This window comes from Motacilla alba, chromosome 28, assembly GCF_015832195.1.
Source record: "Motacilla alba alba isolate MOTALB_02 chromosome 28, Motacilla_alba_V1.0_pri, whole genome shotgun sequence".
NCBI lineage: Eukaryota > Metazoa > Chordata > Aves > Passeriformes > Motacillidae > Motacilla > Motacilla alba.
The window spans coordinates 747,520-767,783 of record NC_052043.1 but is presented as its reverse complement, the minus strand read 5'-3'; the positions used below and the strand labels follow the sequence as shown (position 1 = coordinate 767,783).

At 57.7% G+C, this 20,264-nt stretch overlaps 1 protein-coding gene across 1 annotated transcript in view; it reads right to left on the bottom strand.

The window, feature by feature from the left end:
* Positions 1-20,264, bottom strand: part of FBN3 (fibrillin 3) — a 75,532-nt gene that overhangs the window by 30,053 nt on the left and 25,215 nt on the right. The window contains exons 7-19 of the mRNA XM_038163549.1: positions 19,154-19,351; positions 17,926-18,051; positions 12,765-12,890; positions 8,214-8,366; positions 6,507-6,704; positions 5,924-6,067; positions 5,692-5,811; positions 4,969-5,094; positions 4,493-4,615; positions 3,445-3,720; positions 3,067-3,120; positions 1,622-1,747; positions 744-869 (exon numbers count right to left, since the gene is read on the bottom strand). Coding sequence (XP_038019477.1) covers positions 744-869; positions 1,622-1,747; positions 3,067-3,120; positions 3,445-3,720; positions 4,493-4,615; positions 4,969-5,094; positions 5,692-5,811; positions 5,924-6,067; positions 6,507-6,704; positions 8,214-8,366; positions 12,765-12,890; positions 17,926-18,051; positions 19,154-19,351 — 1,896 coding nt within the window. The remainder of the gene's footprint in view (positions 1-743; positions 870-1,621; positions 1,748-3,066; positions 3,121-3,444; positions 3,721-4,492; positions 4,616-4,968; positions 5,095-5,691; positions 5,812-5,923; positions 6,068-6,506; positions 6,705-8,213; positions 8,367-12,764; positions 12,891-17,925; positions 18,052-19,153; positions 19,352-20,264) is intronic.

Sequence of the window (20,264 nt, the reverse complement as noted above, 5' to 3'; positions counted from 1 at the left end):
TTACATAAAATAAAGATAAAATGTAAAAACATAAAATATTATATACTAATATAATACACAGTACATCAGAAATATAAATATGTTATATATCTATTGTTATATATCTATATGTTATGAATCTATTATATAATAGATACTATGTAATATTTATTGTATATTTATTGTATGGTATATATAATACATTTTATATATGATATATTATATATTATCTAATGTGAAATAAATTATAAATTATAAATTATATATAAATTCCATATAAATGCATAAATTATAGGTATAGACATGTAATATAAATAACAATATTAAAAAATACAGGATTTAAAAAAAAATTCTTTGGATTGAGGGTGGTTGGAGCACTTGTGTGCAAAGTGCCAGTTCTCAAATATTTGAGGCCTCTGCGCACAGGAAACCATTTCTCCTCCTCCAAATCACAGCCTTTCCATCAAATTCCCCAAACCTTGCAATTTTGGTCAGGCCTCAAGCTCAAATTTTGTGGCCCTGGAGGAAATTGCTCTGGTTTCCAGGCTGAGATGTTTTGGGGTCAGGTGTCCATTCTGCTTTGAACCCAGTGTGAAATATCACTAAAAACCACGGGAAAAACCCCTAAAAACGAGGTAAAACCCCCCGAAGCCCACAGGGGCAGCTGCTGCAGCACGGAGCGGCACAGAGGGGAGGGAAGCAGGGATTTGCAGCGGGGCTGGCCCCAGGCTGTGGCTCTTGCTGGGGCTGCCTGGCCCCGTTACCTTCGCAGGTGTCGGTCTCGGTGCGGAACACGAAGCCCTTGGGGCAGGTGCAGGTGTAGCTGCCAGGGGTGTTCCTGCACAGCCCGTTGTCACACAGCAGCCGGTTGACGCTGCACTCGTCCACATCTGGGGACACACGTGGCATCCGTCAGCTGCTTTGGGCTGGGAAGGGTTAATTTTCCCCCACGCAGTCACAGGGGGGACCCACGGGATCAGGATCATGGATCCAAGCCCAGCCTCTGCACAGGCACCCCAAGAACCCCAGCCCGTCCCAGAGCAGGGCTCCTGGAGATCTGCAGGGCTGGGGCTGGGACCATTCCCTGGGGGAATTCAGTGCCCAGCACCTCTGGGGGAAGAACCTTCCCTGCTCTCCATCCCAAACCCCTGAACATTTCCTGCTCTCCATCCCAAACCCCTGAACCTTTCCTGCTCTCCATCCCAAACCCCTGAACCTTTCCCTGATCTCCATCCCAAACCCCTGAACCTTTCCTGCTCTCCATCCCAAACCCCAGAACCTTTCCCTGATCTCAATCCCAAACCCCTGAACCTTTCCTGATCTCCATCCCACCCCCCTGGCACAGCTCCAGCCATTCCCTGGGTCCTGTCCCTGCTCCCAGAGCAGAAATCAGAGCTGCCCCTGCTCTCCTGGAGGCGCTGAACCCCAGCCCACGAGGAGCAGGGAACAAATCCCTTTTTTCCTTTCCCCGCTGAACTGTCCTTATCCCAACCCACGAGCTCTCCAGTTTCCACCCTTCCCATTCTCCCCCCAGTCCAGCTCCAACTGCTGGGGAGGATTTGGATGGTGCTGGCGGGGATCAGGAGCTGCAGCAGCTCCTGGAGGAGCCTGGCACCCCCCGAGCCCCCCAGGCCAGACTCACCCACGCAGTTCTTGCCCGTGGGGTCGGACTCGTAGCCCAGGTTGCAGATGCAGCGGTAGCTGCCCCGCAGGTTCTCACACATCCCGTTGGGGCAGATGTCGGGGTTCAGGGCGCACTCGTTGATGTCTGACAGGGAAAAGAGGCACGTGAGGAGGACCCCAGCAAACACAAAGACAGGAACCTTCCACCTCCTGGCTCTTGGCTGCAGGAATCGTGGAGTCCCAGGGTAGTTTGGGTTGGGAGGGACCTTAAAGCCCATCTCGTTCCGCTTCCACCGTTCCAGGCTGCTCCAAGCCCTGTCCAGCCTGGCCTTGGGGAGTCCACGGATGGGGCAGCCACAGCTTCCCCCTGTCCTGACCCAGCCTGGGGCTCTGAGCTCAGGAGGAGAGAGCTGGATAAGGGGCTGGGATGAGCCCAGCCCTCTCAGATCCTTGTGTGACATCCCAGAGTCTTCTTTATCCCAGCTCCAAGCTCAGGCCCTTGAATTATCCCCGAGTTCAGCAGTGAGTGACCCAGAAGGGTGGCAGCCAGGTGGGTGGCAGCCAGGTGGGCACCATCCCTTCCCTGCAGAGATTCCGCCCTGGCAAGCTCCAGCCTCGCCCAGCCAGGCTGTGCTGGCACCGCAGGGTCCCCGCAGTGCCAGATGGCCACGGCTGCCCAGGCACTGCTGGCCTTTGTCCCCACGCTCTTGGAGCTCGCTTCCATCCAGGGAAACCCGGCCTGGAGAGCTCTGAGTGCAGGCCTGGCTCCAGGCAGGGGTGGAATGACCAGAGCGTGGCCTTGCTAGAAATCATTCCCATGGGACTGCCTCTGGCCAGCTCAAGGAGCCCTGGATGGGAGCCCAAGGAGCCACTGGGGCTCTGCCTCTGGCTCCTTCCCTCTGGAAGGCTTGGCAGGGCCGTGGCTGCCTGGCTGCTCCGTGCTCTCCTGCTGATCCAAGCACTGCCCAGGGCTGGCACTGGCACCTCTTGGAACTCAAAGCAGCCCCTTGGCAGCACAGTTTGTCACCTCCCTCTGCCTGGGACACCCCAAGGAGGAGCTGGAGAGCAGAGGAGGGAAACAACCAGGAGGGTCCCACTGCTCATTCCCATCCCAGCAGAGATGGGAGCCCAGCCTGTCCTGGCACAGCTCCCACAGATCCATCCCTGCTCCAGGAAAAGCTGCTGGGGGTGCTGTGGGATGTGCCTGTGGAATCCTGCATGCCCCTGAGGAATCCTGCAGATCCCTCTGGAATCCTGCACGCCCCTCTGGAATCCTGCATGCCCCTCTGGAATCCTGCAGATCCCTCTGGAATCCTGCATGCCCCTGAGGAATCCTGCACGCCCCTGAGGAATCCTGCATGTCCCTCTGGAATCCTGCAGATCCCTCTGGGATCCTGCAGATCCCTCTGGAATCCTGCATGCCCCTGAGGAATCCTGCAGATCCCTCTGGAATCCTGCACCCACCTCTGCCGTCAGCCGTGATCCCGATGCCGCTGCTGCAGAGCGCCTGGAATTCCGCTGGGGACGGAGCACAGCAGAGCCATCAGCGTGGCCGAGTCGGGAGGGACCCCAAGGATCATGCAGCCCAAGCCCTGGCCCTGCCCAGACACCCCAACAATCCCACCCCGTGCCTGGGAACGCCGTCCAAACTCCCCCTGAGCTCTCCCAGCCTTGCTGCTGCGACCTTTCACATTTTAATGCCGATACTCCCACTCCCAACATCCCAGCACCACTCCGGGCACCCACTCTCCGTTTTTTTCCCCCTTTCCCCATTCCCACAGCCCTCCAAGCCGCCCGAACCACGCCAGGCCACTCCCTGGAGCACCCCAGGCCCGGCCTCACCGGAGTTCTTGGCCGGGCAGGGCTGGCAGGGCTCCCCGAAGCCGTGGTCGGGGTTGGCGCAGCAGCACTCGGATTTGGTGACGGCGCCGGGGAAGGGGCGGGCGCAGGTGCCCTTCTTGATGCCCCCGTAGCAGGTGCTGCGCATGTGGGTGTCCACGCAGACGCGGCCGTCCACGCCGATGGCCAGCCCGCCCAGGCACTCGCAGCGGAAGGAGCCCTCGGTGTTGATGCACCAGCCGTTCATGCAGATCCCCGGCGTCTCGCACTCGTCGATGTCTGGGCAGGGACGGGGGGGCAGAGGGGTGAGCTCGGGGTGAGGGGGACGGGGAGAGGGGTGGGAGACAGGGAGAGAGGGGTGGGAGACAGGGAGAGAGGGGTGGGATATGAGGAGAGGGGACTGGGATACAGAAAGGGGGTTAGGACACAAGGAGAGAGAGTTGGGAGATGGAGAGAGGGGTGGGAGACAGGGAAAGAGGGGTGGGAGACAGGGAAAGAGGGATGGGATACGAGGGAAGGGGACTGGGACACAGGGAGAAGGCTGGGACATGAGGAGAGAGGGTTAGGACATGAGGAGAGAGAGCTGGGACATGAGGAAAGGGGCCTGGGACACACAGAGAGAGGGTTGGGATATGAGGAGAGAAGGTTGGGACACATGAAGAGAGGGTTGGGACACACAGAGAGAGGGTTGGGACAAGAGGAAGGGGGACTGGGACATGAGGAGAAGATTGGGACACAGGGAGAGAGGGCTGGGACACATGAACGGGGCAGAACACACAGACAGGGGCTCAGGTCACACAGAGAGAGGCTCAGGACACACAGACAGGGCATCAGGACAGATGGACAGGGGTCAGGACACAAAGACAGGTGCTCAGGACATGAGAACCTTTCCCCTTTTTCCCATTCTCCCACAAAGGGACAATTTCTGGCGGCACAGCAGGAGCTGCCCAGCCACACCCTTGGATTTCTCAGCTCCCCTGGCCCTGAGGAGCTCACGGTGCCCCGAGGGATGTGGGCAGGGGCTGGGGAGAGCCAGGCTGGGGTCACTCACCCACGCAGTAGCGCCCGTTGGGAGCCAGCACAAAGCCGGGTTTGCAGATGCACTTGAAGCTCCCATCCTCGTTGATGCACATCCCGTTGAGGCACATGTTGGTGGTGGCACACTCGTCGTGGTCTGGGGGCACAGACAGCACCCCGCAGCTGCAGCAAGACCCTCCCGTGCCCCAAACCCCCCTGTGCCCCATCCCACGGCCAAACTGTGGGTGCTGGGCCTCAAAGCAGAGGGGGAGATGGAGGGGGAACCTCCAAGAGCATCAGCTGCAAGCCCAGGGTCACCTGTCCTGGTCAGAGCTGTCCTGCTCCAGCCCCAGCCCTGCTGATCCCCTGCACCCCAAACCCCAGAGGAGCACAACACCCTCATGGGAACACCTCCCCAGCCCTCTCCTTGGGAGGAAGCCCAGACTAACAGCCCAGGCAGGAGGTGGTCCCAGCTCAGCCCTGAGCTGCTGGAGGCCACAGGAGCCTCACCCACGCAGTTCTTGCCGTCGGGGGTGATCTCAAAGCCGGCGTTGCAGATGCACTGGAAGCTGCCGTCGGTGTTGACGCAGCGCCCGTTCCTGCACATCACCCCGTTCATGATGCACTCGTCGATGTCTGCAGGGAGAGCACCAAGAAGAGGCAGCAGGGAGAGACAGGAGAGGTGCCAGCTCAATATCCCGCCGTGAGAAACCCAGGCGGGTGCTCTCAGACACGGGAATTCATCAAAAGTCCCACGTGGGAAATGGGAATCTTTTCACCTCGCCTGGCAGTGGGGGAGCCTTTGGAAGCCACTTTGTCAGGAAGGGAGAAAATGAAAATTTCAAAGCCTGGGCACTGCCCCGGGGATCTGCCCTTGCTCGTTGTTCCCTTATGGAACATTCCCTTCCCGTCTCTTTTCTGGCAGGCCCTCACCTGCAGCAGCCTCTTGGCAGAACCGCCTTGCTGGAAATCCTGCATCCAACCCAACATGCCCAGAACGCCCCTTTTTGTCAAATGTTCCCCCAAGAATTCTTTTCTTGGGGAGGACTCTGCAGGTCCTTTGATTGCCACCAGAAAATTTTAAGGAAAGCCAAGGCAGAGGAAACTTGTCCTGGAGAGATCCCATTCCACACCTGGCCCCCTCCTTGCATTTCACCCCTACCACCCTTTTTTTGGTGCCAGGGGCTCTGTGACTCCTCTGCCACCCCCCAAAAAGAGGGGGACAGCCCTTACCAATGCAGGCCTGCTTGGTGGGGGTGCTCTGGAAGCCCTCGTGGCACTTGCAGTGGTAGGAGCCCGGGGTGTTGACGCAGTCGCCGTGGACGCAGGGGCTGCTCGAGCACTCGTCCACATCTGCAAGGGGGGACAACCCCACCCGTGAGGGACCCTGAGGCACAGCAGAGCCCAGGAGCAGCAAGAGCAGCCTGGAGGAGGCCTGGGAGCTCTGGGAGCAGCCCCTCCTCACCGATGCACTCCCCTCGGACGTCCTGCTTGTAGCCCATGTTGCACTCGCAGCGGTAGCTGGACGGGGTGGGGATGCAGCGCCCGTTCAGGCACAGGTTGGTGAAGTGTTTGCAGATGTCGATGGTCTGGTTCAGCGTGGCTGTTCCTGGGGGGCACAGGCAGGGTTGGGAGCCCTTGGGTGAAGCACTGGGAGAGGTTATGGAGCCCTGACATGTCCCCAGGACTCAGGATGGGGTGGCAGTTCCTGGGGGACACAGGCAGGGTTGGGGACCCCGTGGATGTCCCAGGAGCTCTCTGGGGGATGTCAGAGGGGTGCAAGGTGGGCAGGATGAGACTGAGGTGCTGATGGAAACACTCCATTCCTATTCGGAGCTTTTGGGAACCTCTTTGGGAGCCAGGGAGCGATTCCAGACCAGACCCAGCCTGGCTGGATCTGAGCGTGGGCTCGGCATCAGTGCCACACCCCGGCTCTTCCCCGAGCCAGGACAACCCTTGGCGCCCGGCTGGGAGTGGCATTCCAGCCCTCGGGAAGCCGCCCTGGGGCTGGGCAGCCGGGACAAAGCCGGGACAAAGCCGGGAATTACCGATGCTGGAGCTCCCCGGGCCCATCCCGGGCAGCCCCGGGATCCCGCCCTGGCCGTTCGCCCCGTTGGGGCCGATGCCCCCGGGCCCGTTGAGCCCCGGCCCGACCCCGTTGGGCCCGAATGAAGGAATTCCCGGGAAGTTCCCTGGGAAGCCTGGCACCACCGGGAGTCCCTCGATGCAGAGCCTGCGGTACTCGTCTGAAACAGAAAGAGGGCTTTGGCAGCAGGGCCTGGAGCAAAGGGTGGGTCCCGGTGGGAATGGGAACGGGAAATGATGGGAATGGGGCAGGGATTGAACACCCCTCACCCCATGATGGGGAGTGGGAAATGATGGGAATGGGAACGGGAAATGATGGGAATGGGGCAAAGATTGAACACCCCACACCCCATGATGGGGAATGGGAAATGATGGGAATGGGAAATGATGGGAATGGGAATGGGATTGAACACCCCTCAGCCCATGATGGGGAATGGGAAATGACGGGAATGGGAATGGGAATGGGATTGAACACCCCACACCCCATGATGGGGAATGGGAATGGGATGGAACACCCTTCACCCCATGATGGGGAATGGGAAATGATGGGAATGGGAATGGGAAATGATGGAAATGGGAATGGGAATGGGAATGGGAATGGGAATGGGATTGAACACCCCACACCCCATGATGGGGAATGGGAATGGGATTGAACACCCCTCACCCCATGATGGGGAATGGGAATAGAAATGATGGGAATGGGAATGGGAATGGGATTGAACACCCCTCACCCCATGATGGGGAATGGGAATGGGAAATGATGGGAATGGGAATGGGAAATGATGGGAATGGGGCAGAAGGACCAGGAGGGATTGAACATCCCTCACCCCACGAGGGGGCACAGCTTGCCAGGGGGTCTGGCAGAGGATTTTTGGGACGGCTGGCACCGAGGGGTCCCTCCAGGCAGGGAGGGGAAGCTCTGCCCTGCTCAGAGCTGGGGCTGAAGGAGGGCAGGGATGCTCAGGGATGTGGCTCCATCCCTGGGCCTCCTCCTGCCCGGGCTCACCAGGGCTGGGCTGTGCTGGGAGCCAAGGGCAGGAGCAGCACAGGACAGGGATCAATCCTCGCCTCAGCTGAGGCCCAGGGGGCAGGAGCAGCACCCCGGGTGATGGGGTCGGGCTTTTCCCCCAGGTGCCAAGGGATGGGACAGGAGGGATGGGTTGGATATCAGGGAAAAAATTCCTCATGGAAACGGTGGCTTTGGCAAAGGAGTGCCCATCCCCGAAGGGGTGTGAAAGCCATGGGGATGTGGCACTTGGGGACAGAGCTTGGTGGCTCTGGGAGAGCTTTTCCAACCTGATTTTACAACAGGCACGGTTTTGGGGTGCTGGGCTTTGGGGTGCTGAGTGTTGTGGTGCTGGGTGTCGGGGTGCTGTTTTGGGGTGCTGGGTGTTGGGGTGCTGTTTTGGGGTGCTGGGAGTTGTGGTGCTGGGTTTTGGGGTGCTGGGCTTTGGGGTGCTGGGCTTTGGGGTGTTGGGGTGCTGTTTTAGGGTATTGGGGTGCTGGGCGTTGCAGTGCTGGGTGTTGAGGTGCTTTTTTGGTGCTGTTTTAGGGTGTTGGGGTGCTGTTTTAGGGTATTGGGGTGCTGGGCATTGCAGTGCTGGGTGTTGGGGTGCTGTTTTGGGGTGCTGTTTTAGGGTGTTGGGGTGCTGTTTTGGGGTGTCACTCACCCGAGCCCCGCACGGGGCACATCTCGGGGGTCTGGCCGATGGCCCAGCAGCGCCCCGAGTCGCAGCAGCACTGCATCCTGCTGGCCTGGCCCGGCACGTCCCCGGCACAGCGGCCGCCCAGCAGCGCCGAGAAACACGTGCCCAGGCGCTGGTCTGTGGGGACAGCACGGGGACAGCACGGGGACAGGGGTGGGGACAGCACGGGGACAGGGGTGGGGACAGCACGGGGACAGGGGTGGGGACAGCACGGGGACAGCACAGGGACAGGGACAGGGATGAGAATGGGGAGAGAGACAGGGAGAGGGACAGGGATGAGGACAGGGACAGGGGAGAGGGATGAGGATGGGGGACAGGGACAGGGAAGAAGGACAGGGATGGGGACAGGGAGAGGGACAGGGGCAGGGACAGGAATGGTCAAGTGGAGACAGGGGAAAGGGATGGGGATGGGGGACAGGGAGAAGGACAGGGATGGGGGCAGGAATGGGGACAGGGAGAGGGGAGAGGGACAGGGATGGGGACAAGGACGGGGAGAGGCACAGGGATGGGGATGGGGACAGGGAGAGGGGCAGGGAGAGAGAAAGGGAAAGGAAAAGGGAGAGGCACAGGAACAGGGACAAGGACAGGGAGAGGGATGGGGACAGGGAAAGGAAGAAGACACACAGTCACAATGTGTCACCACCACCCCCTCAGGCAGCTCCTGAGGGCCCGTTCCCGATGGAATCTCTTTTCTCACCATCCCCTGTCTCAGTCTGGCCCCCCTTAACCCCAACCCTGGCCCTCCTGGGGGGGTTTGTGGCTCCTGGCCAGGGCCCAGGGACTGAGGGTCTCTCACATCCAGCAGGCTCCACCTGGCACCAATCCCTCCAGGAAAACCTGGAATCTTCCCCTCCTTCCTCTCCCACCTTGCTTTGTCTCAAGTCAGTTAATGAGGGGGAAAGGCCCCCGGGATGTGGCTGCCACTTCCCGCAGTTTAATTGGAATTAATTGCCCGGGGCTGTTTGATCTGGGGCTGGGGGTGCATTCTGCTCCCAGCACAGCTCGGGGACCCGCAGGGGACAGTGACCCCAGCTCAAACCAGCAGCTCCTTCCTCAGGCACGGCCCCCACCCCTGCTCAGAGCTGGATTCAGAGGGAATTGCTCCTTTCGGGAAACTTTATCCACCCAAAACAGCAGCGGACACAAAGTCAGGCCTGGAGAGGGGGAATTTGAAAGCAGGGATTGAGTGCAAAGCTGGATCAGCCCCTAATCCTCAGGAAGAGGAGGAGAAGCCCTGGGGGTGTTTGGGTCCCAGGGCACCAGTTTGCACAAAACCCCAGAAAAGCAGAAAATGCTGCAGGAGAGAGGGGAGGGGAAATTCCAGCTGGGATTAGAGAGAGCTCAGAGGTGGGGATTGAGCCCAGGGGGCTCTGGGGGTGACCAGGTCCAGCCAGGATGGCAGAGCAGGAGGGGGAGGTGGTCCTGCAATGATTCCAGGCTGGATCTGGGGGTCTGGCAGGGCCTGCACCCATCCCTTGGGGAGGGTCCTGATGCCAGGAGAGGCAGGAGAGATTATCCAGCACAGCCCATCCCACCAAACTGGGCTGGTGGGAGAGGTGCTGGGTGAGCTCTGAGATCCCTCCCGACCCATTCCACGATTCCACAACCCTCAGGTTCCCTTTTTCCTCTTGCTCAGACCAAAAAAAAAGGGCTCTTCAGGCAGGCAAAGCCCTCAGTGAAACCCTCCCAAGCCTGTCTGAGGCCAGGGCTGGGCCAGGCTCAGCAAGACCCAGAACTGGAGGTGCTGAATCTGCTGCTGCTGCCCGAGGAGAGGCACAGCCCAGCCCCTCCAGAGCTTTGCTGCACCCCCAGGAAACAACAAAAGAGCTCAAAAAAAGGCCAGAGCAGGAGAGCTGAGTGGCAGGGAGGGAAGGAACGCCATGTGCACGTCTGGGAACGCACTGAAAGGCCATTTCTCTTCATTTGGGAATTATTCTTTTAAGCTGCTCTGGAAGAGGAACCCTTTGCAGCGAGGAAAATCCACAGAGCAGCCCCTGGAGCTGCCTGCAGAGCCCTTCCCAAGCAGGAACGAGGGAGGGAGGCCCTCACGGCAGGGTGGGACTGGGACGGTTCCATGAACGCTCCTCGGGGTTTTGCTCCTGCTGGGGTTTTGCTCCTCTGGGTTTTGCTCCTGCTGGGGTTTTGCTCCTCTGGGTTTTGCTCCTGCTGGGGTTTTGCTCCTCGGGGTTTTGCTCCTGCTGGGGTTTTGCTGGGGCAGGCACTGAGAGCAGCTCCTGGCCCTGGGGGTCAGCTCCAGCTCCGGCCGGTGCTGTGCCAGCTGGGAAAACTTTTCTTTTTGGGATTATTGCAATTAAAAAAAAGGTGTTTGCTCTGCTGAGAAGGGAGGGGAATGGACCACCCCTAACTACCTTTGCTGGGGTCACCTCCAGGGTGGCAATGTCCCCTCTCCTGATGCTTTAGAGGTGCCCACGTTGTTTATCCATTTCCACTCTCCCAGCTGCTCCCTTGCTTTATTTCACGGGATGGAAACCTGGCACCCCAACCTCTCCACACAGCCCCCCTCAAACAGACCTGGCAGGATCTGGGTGCCAGGGCAGCCCCAGCCCAGCAGGAGCTGCGGGTCCTGCCCAAACAAACCCAGCCCATCCCGAAAAGGGGCTCAGGGGAGGCTGCAGCACCCAGAGCCAGCTCAGGTGGGGCCAGACTCCACTGCAGCTCAATCAGCCCGGCACTATTTTTAAACCTGGGCTTTCTAATTTTATTTATTTTCGTTTCTCGAAGCTCTTGGTTTCAAGGAAAGTGGGGAATGTCCACATGACTCACCCCAGAGCTGTCACACCCCTCTGGGCTCATGGCAGGGGCTGGGAAGCAGCAGGAAAAGATTCCATTCCCATTAAAATCTATCAGTTTCCCAAACAAGAGGACTTGGGCTTTACTTTTTACTCACACTTCACAACATTTTTTCCCTCCTGGAACTAAAACATTTAATTCTGCTCCAGGGTCTGAGGCTAGAAAAGAATTTGGAGCTGATTTTTTTATTTTTAATTTTTTTTTCTTTTAGCTGTGCCTGCCACTTTGCACTGCACCACCAATCCCTGCCTGTGCTGGAAGAATTCCTCTTCCCAAATCTCCCCATCCTCATCTTCCTGAAGGCAAATGGACTTTCAGAGCAGGGGGAAAAAAAAAACCTGGGATTTATTTGCTGAGCGTGAGGAACCACAGAGCTGCTCCTCTGTCCCAGGACCCGGGGTTTGGTACCAATGGACACTCAAATATTGACAGGAAAGGAGTTTTGATCTGTTAAAAATTCCAAAAATTCACTCCAGGCTCTGGAGGCAGCACAGCTCGGGCCGGGGAAAGCTCTGGGCTGGAGCCACTCTGGGGCTTTGGAATGGGAACACCTGGAGCCAGAGAGGGCCAGGGCTGGGGGGAGCAGCTGAGAGCAGCCCCAGGAGCTGGGACGGGGATTTGGGATTCCCACAGCAGCCTGGGAAGGGCTTGGGGGCCAGAACTGGGGAGCTGGGGGGGAAAGGAGGGCGGGAATGGGGGAAGGAGGGTGGGAATTGAAGGAAGGAGGGTGGGAATGGGGGAAGGAGGGCAGGAATGGGATGCTATGGGGGGAAGGAGGGCAGGAATGGGGGAAAGAGGGCAGGAATTGAAGGAAGGAGGGCAGGAATGGGATGCTGTGGGGGGAAGGAGGGCAGGAATTGAAGGAAGGAGGGCAGGAATGGGATGCTGTGGGGAAGGAGGCTCCCAGGGAATGTGGGACAGCTCCCCTGGCAGCCCCACAGGGATGGGGGGGGATCTGTCTGTGCATCTCTTCCCGGGATCCAGAAGGATCCAGAGAAGCAGCTCAGGGCTGAGACCTCTTTCCCAAAGGCTGAATTCAGGGGGATGAAGCCAGCTGAGCCCCGATTCCCTGAGGAATATCAGCCCGGAGCGGTTGGGATTTATGAGCCGTGGTGGGAGCAGGAAGCAGCAGGAGGAGGCGATAAAACCCCCTGATTGTTTTCCCTGCTTCCCCAAGCCCTGGAGCCCTTTCCCCATCCCTCTGCAGAGCAGGGGTGTGCAGCTGGGGGCTGCCCCTGTGTCCCCCTGTGCTCCGGGGAGGGTTCCAAGGACCGGCACACCCCAAACCCACAGCCAGCCCGGTCGTACTGGGAGCACTGGTGGAAAACACCGGAACAGGAGGGGAGGCGGCGTGTCTGCAAACTGGGAATTTCCAAACGGGATATTGTGTGAGAGGAGCACGGGGATCCTCCATCACTGCCCCTCTCCCAGTCCCTCCCTCGCTGCCCCCACATTCCCAGCCCCACGCCTTCCTCCCAACCCTCCTCCTCCTCCTCACATCCTTGCCAACCCTTTCCAGCCCTGAGACCCCTTCACGACCCAAATTCTGGACGGGGGCAGAGCCCAAGCGAGCCCGGCTGGGCGCAGGATGGAGCAGCCTGGGATTAGGAGGAGCATTTCCCACCTCGGCCAGCACCACCCCAAAGCCCTGTGCGGGCACTCCCGGCCCTGATCCCGCCCCAAATGCTGCATTTTCCCCCTCACCGAGGCAGCGGGAGCCATCGGGGCTGCTGACGAAGCCGCGGGGGCAGGAGCACACGTAGCTGCCCGCGGTGTTGGTGCACTCGCCGCCGTCGCACACGCCGGGGATGGCCCCGCACTCATCCACGTCTGCAAGGGACAGAGAACCCCACGGGGAGGATGGGAAACGGCCCCTTCCTCCCCCAGATCCACGCGGTTGGGTTTTGGGGGTCAGGGGATGCTGGGGGTTATTAAAACTCTGCCATTCGTGGAGTTGCTGCTTCTCTCCACAGCCGCTCCCAGGAGAAGTTTGGGATGGACAGCAGGAGGAAATTCCTCCCAGAAAGAGGGGTTGGAGATGGGAAAGGGCTTCCAGGGAGTCCAGCTCCCCAAACCCCATCCAAATCCAGGGCACAGAGGATGAGAGGTGGGTTTTGGGGGTCAGGGGATGCTGGGGGCCATTAAAACTCTGCCATTCGTGGAGTTTCTGCTTCTCTCCACAGCCGCTCCCAGGAGAAGTTTGGGATGGACAGCAGGAGGAAATTCCTCCCAGAAAGAGGGGTTGGAGATGGGAAAGGGCTGCCAGGGCGGGTTGCAGTCCTGGTCTCTCAGGTGACCTTGGTCATGGTCTGCAAGTCCAGCCCTTGGTGATGGCTTGGACTTGCAGACCCCTGTGGGCCTCTCCCAGCCCAGGATATTCCACAATTCCATTCTCTGATTCTATTCCAGTCAAGAGGAGAAGATAAATTCCCGCTTGGCTTCTAGGACTCTCAAATTCTGCCCCTGGCCACCCCCTGAGGGGTCCCCTGAGCCCCCCCGGTGCTGCTCGGGCTCCTTGATGCTCAGAAAAGCCCTGAGAGCTCCCAGGGCAGCAGAGCAGAACACAGAGAACACCTCCCCCACCTGGGCCCCTGCCGCCAAAAAGAGATTTTATCAGCCAGCCTGCCCTGTCATCCAACCCCAGCCCTGCCCTGGGCTCCAGCCCACGGGGCTCCGCAAGGAAAAGAGCTTTAGGAAGGCAAAGTTGAAAAAACCCAGCCCAAAACTTGGGGTGGCATTGGGGAGGATCCCAGACCGGGGGCTGCTGACAGATCCGTGCCTCTGACATCCCTCCCTGACCCCACGGCAGCCGTGAGTCCCATTCCTGTGGAAATCCAGGGAACTCGAGAGGTTCCATCAAACTGCAGCTCCTTTTTCCCTGAAAGCCCTTGAAAAGCCCAGCGCTGAGGAGCAGGAAAAGAGCCCATTCCCGCAGGACTCCACATCCTGCGCTCCAGGAACCCGATCCCCGGGCTTTGTTGTCCTTTCAGTCCTTCCCCAGCCCATTTTCCTGCTCGGTTTTCCCTCTGCGAGTGTCCCGTGGTGGTTTGGAGCCGTTCAGGCAGAGCTGACCCAGTGGGACGGGTTCATTCCCCTCTCATTAACACCCAGGGCTGGGGAGGGAATCCTGCCAGCTCCAGCCTGGCTCCTTCCCGACTTTTCCAACCTCCTGTTCGGAATTAAAGCAGGATCCTGTGCTCTGCTGCTCAGACAATGGCAGGATTCAAGGCAAACGTTGATTTTGGAGCCGGGTTGGGATTGGAATTGGCCTGGTCCTTAAGGCTGGAAAAGCTGGAAAAGCCAAAGGCTGCGGAGCCTCTGGAAGAGCTGGAGCTGCTCGTGGTGCCCACAGGGCTGTGGGAAGCCCAACCTTTCCATGTGCCAAAAACCCAGGGATTGATGGAGAAAACACCCCCCAGCTGCAGCACCAGGGACTGGCTGCCCTCCCCTCCCAGAAAGGAACCACAGAGGGGAAAATGAAAGCTCCACACGCCCCAAATCCAGGGAAATGAGCTCTGGATGGAGCCAAACGCCGAGATCTTCAGAGGGGTTTTGTGAGGAAATGGAAAGAAAGCAGTTATGGGGTTCCATCTGCCCATGGAAAACTCTGGGGAGCTTCCTCTGGTGCAGGAACATCAGGAAATTCAGGATTTTGTGCCCTGGTGGCCTGTGGGAGCACAGGGAGCACCTCACATCTAAAGGGGTGAGGAGCAGAGGTGAGATTTGGAATCCCAGGATTTGTCCCCTCTGGCAGAATATCCCGGAGAGGCCAAAAATGGGCAAATCCTGGCTGAGGCTGCTGCACACAGCTTGCCTGGAGCCTTCCACTCCTTTTCCTGGTGTCTCTCCATGGATTTTTAATTTTTTTTTTGTCTCTTATCAGCCTGGATGGATTTTGGATGCAGGACACGTTCCTTTGGGAAGCATCCTGGACCAGGCACTGGCATTACCTCACTGATAGCAGAGCTTGGCCTTTGTCCTGCAGCACAGGAAGGGCTGTTAAAAAGTGAAATTCTTGGCAGACAAAGCCTGGAATTATGGCAGGAAAAGCTTTGTCCAGCCAGTGATTCCCCCTTAACTCCACACCACGGAATTGTTCCCTTCGGTGTCATTTTTCCAGTTGCTTCCAGGATAATTTAAAAATGCCCCAGCCCCCCTTTTCCCTGGGATTTATGGCTCCAGGTCTCTGGAGCAGCAGGATGTGTCCGAGTTCAGCTTTGATGTTCCCTCTCCACTTTGCACCAGGAATTTTCTTGTGTCCTCAACGATTTTCCTCCCGCCGCGTTGAGAGCTCAGCTGGATCCAAACCTGCCTTTCTCCCCGGGCTCTCATTCCCTTAAAACCTCAACACATCCTGCTTTTTTTCCCTTTTTTTTCACCATAATCCAGCCGTGAGGTTGGTGAATTCATCCCTGACCTGGCAATTCCTGCCCTCTTTGCTCATCCTTTTGCACAACATAAACTCAATTTTCGGTGCTTCCCGAGCCGACCTCGTCTCCAGAAGTTTTTAGGGAGCAGCCTGAGCCTTCCCCTCCCTAAATCCAGCATTTCCCTCTTTTCCAGACTGCTCAGATCCCCCAGAAAGGGAGCAGTGCCAGAAACTCCCATCTCCCCTGCAGCTCCTCGGAATACAATGGACAATGGGACAACACCAGCCACCCTCGGGAAGTGCCCCATCCTTCAGGGATGAGCCTGGAACGGAGCAGCCCCGCACTGGGAGGAGGTTCAGCTCCAAATCCGGGCTGGATGTTTCCCCGAGAGCAAAAGGATTCGTTTTCCTGCTGGAGCTGAGAATTCAGCCAGGGAACATCCAGCTGCAGCTGGGAGCCTCCGTTATCAGCCTGGGATACGGCTTGGAAAAGCTCTTTATCCTCAGGGACCGGATTCCAGGTGTTGGGAGATAAGGTTTGGGTTAGGAGATAAGGAAGGCACCGCTGTTATCTCTGCTGCCAGCTCACAGCCGATTATGGCACCACTAATGAGGGGACATCGTTAATGAGGGGACATCGATAATGAGGGGACATCGATAATGAGGGGACGTCTCCAATCAGCGAGCTGGGCTCCGACCTGGGCTCCAGCACAATCCCAGCTGCTGGCTTCCCACCAGGAATCCCCCAGCGCCCAACTCGAGCTCTGGGAAGCCGGGGAGAATCCCCCAGAGAGGTTTGATCGAGGTTTGGTATTCCCTGGATGCCAGGCTTGGATGGGGAATCTGAAAATGAGAGGGAAGCGGAGAATTCCCTCCTTTCCCCAGTGCGAAACGAACCCAAAACTCAACCAGGGAACCCCTGCCCAGCTGGGACTGGGAGCACACCTGGATCACAAATCCCTCCTCTGGCTGTGCTTGGATCAAACCCTGGCTCAGCGAGGAGCAAGGCAGAGATTTTGGCAGTTTCAGCAGGAGTGTGCAGCCCAGGAATGTGATGCTCCATCTGCCGGACCAAACTCCTGCTGGATCAAAGGGTGCAGGAAACTCCGAGATTTTCAGGGCCCAAATCTTCTCGTGTCCATGAAGAGGGAGAGGAACCCTCTCCATTCCCCTGTCCACATCATTTTAGGGAATCCCAAAGGTGATTCCACTTTCCTGGCATCCTCCTCCCCTTCTGGTGGCCCTGTGGGGACCTGGAGGTGACAGAGCTGGGAGAGGAGCCCTCAGACCCCGTCCCTTTGGAGCATCCCTCCTGTTTGTGTCGCTCCCAGCAGGACTCCAGACCCAAGGGAAGCCTCCAGTCCTGGGTGGTGACCCCAGGGAGGGAGCAGCTCCTGGGAATGCTGGAATTGTCCCTTCTGTGGGCAGGGCGGGGAAGGGGAGCAGTTTGTGGCCACGTGGGGCTGCCCTTCCAGGCTCTGGGGGGAGTGGGAGGCCCCTCACATCTGGAGGGCAGATCCAGACAATGGATTTGGGTTAATCTCGGGATGGATGGAGCAGATTCCAGCTCAACTGGTTTCAGATGTGCTCTGCTCCCCAGCTGCCGTGGGAGAGGCAGGGAGGGGCAGGAGCAGCTTTCCGCTGCCCCTGGTCCCACCTTGGCCAGGCAAATTCCTGGAATATCATTGGATTCAGGGAGCTGGTCCTTCATCTGACACAGAAAAAGGGCTGGTTTGGATTGTCCTGCTCTCAATCCCTGGGTGTGGAGCTCTGCAGGAATCCTGTCAGGATTTTAGAGAAAGTCTCCTGGAGTGCTGCCCAGGAAGATGCTCAGACACAGATGTTTCCTGGGCATGAAGGAATGTCCATCCCCCAGCAGGGACTGACCTCTGGAGCTCCTGGCTATCTTTGGGAAACGTTTCCTGAGGGGCTGAGCCCAGGGCACAGAACCCTGGAACGGTCAGGGTTGGAAGGACCTGAGAGATCATCTCACCCCACCTCCCACCATCCCAGTTCCAGGGGCTTCCAGAAGCAGCCAGAGGCTCCCTGAGCTCCCAGCACCAGCCTGATGTCCCATTTCACAGCAATTGAACCTTCACAGCCCTAATGAAGAGCCTCCAAATTAAAAGCTGTTGAGTTTTCAAGGCTTGATCAGACTCAGAACCTGGCAGAGCTTTGGAGGCAGCCCTGAGCTGAGCCTGGTTAAAGCCTTCCAGAGGTCCCTCCTGTGCCATCAGTCTGTGTTCCCATTAAAACATCCTTAAAAAAAAACCCTCTCTGAACAAACCAAACCATTTCCTCCTGGTTTGAGGCAAGATCAGGAGACCAGGCCAAGCCTATTCCTCATTTCCTGTGGGAAGCAGATTAAAAACCCCTTTGGCAGGGCTGGCTGGGAAGAGGGACCCAGCCTGGAATGGGAGCTCTGTCCCACCTGCACCCTGGAAAAAGGCAGGACTGAAATGCTCCCGGGCCCTGGGGAAGTGGAGCATCCCTTACCTTCACACCTGTGGCTGGTCTCGCTCTGCTTGTGCCCCGCAGGGCACTTGCACTCGTAGGATCCCACGGTGTTGATGCAATTCCCACCTTGGCAGAGGCCAGGGATGGCCTGGCACTCATCCACGTCTGCAGGAGGAGCAGGAGGGGTGTGAGGGAACAGCAGCCACGCATCCCTGGATTTCCCTGTGGATTTCCCTGTGCTCCGAGGAGCTGGATCCCATTCCAGAGGGAATTACCCCCCAGACTGCACCAGGGGATGGACAGGAGTGAGTTCCTGGCTCAGGCAAGAGGGAGACAAAGGTATGGGAATGCTTCCCAAAGGATTTGTCCATCCTGTGGTTCTTTGGGAGAAACACCCCGTGGGATGGAGGAGCTCAGCCGAGAGCCACAGTGTGCCCAGAATCTCTGGGATGAAATGGTGCTGGAAGATCCCAGGGGTCACTCCAGGGCCATGGATATGCTCCGTGACACACAGGGGGGTTTGGAAAATTCCACAGGGAGCTCTGTGCTCTGGGGGTTTTCCTCTCTGTATTCTCTGGTTAAGGGTTCTGGTTTGGGGCTCTGCTCTCTGTGCCCTCTGCTTTGGGGCTCTGCTCTCAGCATTTTGGGGCTGGTTTAGGCTCCTGTTCCAGGCTCTGCTCTCAGCATTTTGGGGCTCTTTTAGGCTCCCAATTTAGGCTCTGCTCTCAGCACTTTGGGGCTGTTTCAGTCTCCTGTTCCAGACTCTTCTCTCCCCGTCCTCTATTTCCTCCATTTCAATCTCCTGTCCCAGACTCTGCTCTCAGCATTTTGGGGCCATTTCCATCTCCTGTTCCAGACTCTGCTCTCCCCATCCTCTATTTCCTCCATTTCAATCTCCTGTTCCAGACTCTGCTCTCAGGACTTTGGGGCTGGTTTAGGGTCCCATTTTGGGCTCTGCTCTCCCCATCCTCTATTTCCTCAGTTTCAGTCTCCTGTCCCAGACTTTGCTCTCAGCATTTTGGGACCATTTCCATCCTCCTGTCCCAGACTCTGCTCTCAGCACTTTGGGGCCATTTCAGTCTCCTGTCCCAGACTCTGCTCTCCCCATCCTGTATTGTTTCTGTTTCAATCTCCTGTCCCAGACTATGCCCTCAGCATTTTGGGGCCATTTCCATCTCCTGTCCCAGACTCTGCTCTCCCCACCGCGTACCCCGTCCCTCTCACGGTCTCTGCCCTCCTCCCCGTGCCCGTTCCGTGCCCCGCTGACCCTGGCAGGCTCCGGTGCGGATGTTGGGGATGAAGCCGCGGCGGCAGGGGTGCGGCTGGGCCGGGCACATCTCGCAGGGGTGGCCCCAGGCGCGGCCGATGGTGGCGCAGCACATGGTCTTGGTGCACACGATGCCGCTCAGCTGGCCCTGGCACATCTGGTTGTTCACCTGGCTGAAGCAGGGCCCCGTGCGGTAATCTGGGCAGGGAGGAGAGAATTCCCGGGTTAGATCCTGCGCGGCCACGTTTCCCCCCACAGAGAAAAGCAAGGCACAATCCTCCCCGAGAATATTCTTATCTCGTGTGCCTGTGTTTGTGCCAAAGCAGAATGCAAAATGGAGATTGGTTACCCTCAGTGATGGTGTTTGGTTCCTGGGCCTGTCAGGGCCAGGTGTGCAGCCCCACATTTCTCCTCACAGAGAAAAGCAAGGCACAATTCTTCCCAAGAATATTCTTATCTCATTTGCTGTGCCCGTGTCTGTGCCAAAGCAGAATGCAAAATGGAGATTGGTTACCCTCAGTGAAGGTGTTTTGGTTCCTGGGCCTGTCAGGGCCAGGTGTGCAGCCCCACATTTCTCCTCACAGAGAAAAGCAAGGCACAAGTGTAATATAACATAGAATAATACAGTATAATAAGTAATTAATTAGCCTTCTGATAAGATGGAGTCAGAGGCATCATTCTCTCCCCTCACTGGGGTTCCCTGTGAATTCCATAATCCAGTGTGTAAATCCCAGGATTTCTCCCTTGCCAGATCTGGGGGGAAACTGCCATGGTGGCAAACTGAAGCACGGTGTTGGAGGTGGTGGTGGCCCTAAAAGGAGCTGGAAATCAAAATCAGGCAAAGAGGCAATTCCAGAGCTGCAATTCCACCTGCTCCGGGAGTTTCAGGGATGAGAAAAGCAATCAAATTTCAATTTAGTTACAAAGATCCTTGCCTGGAAGTGCCCGAGGCCAGGCTGGATGGAACTTGGAGCACCCTGGGATAATCAAAGTAGCTGGCAGTGGAATTCCATGATTTTTATGTTTCCTTGCATCCCAAACCAGTCTGGGATTCTGGAATTCTCACACTCTGGGATTCTGTCTCATGATTAATTCCTTCACTTTAACTCCC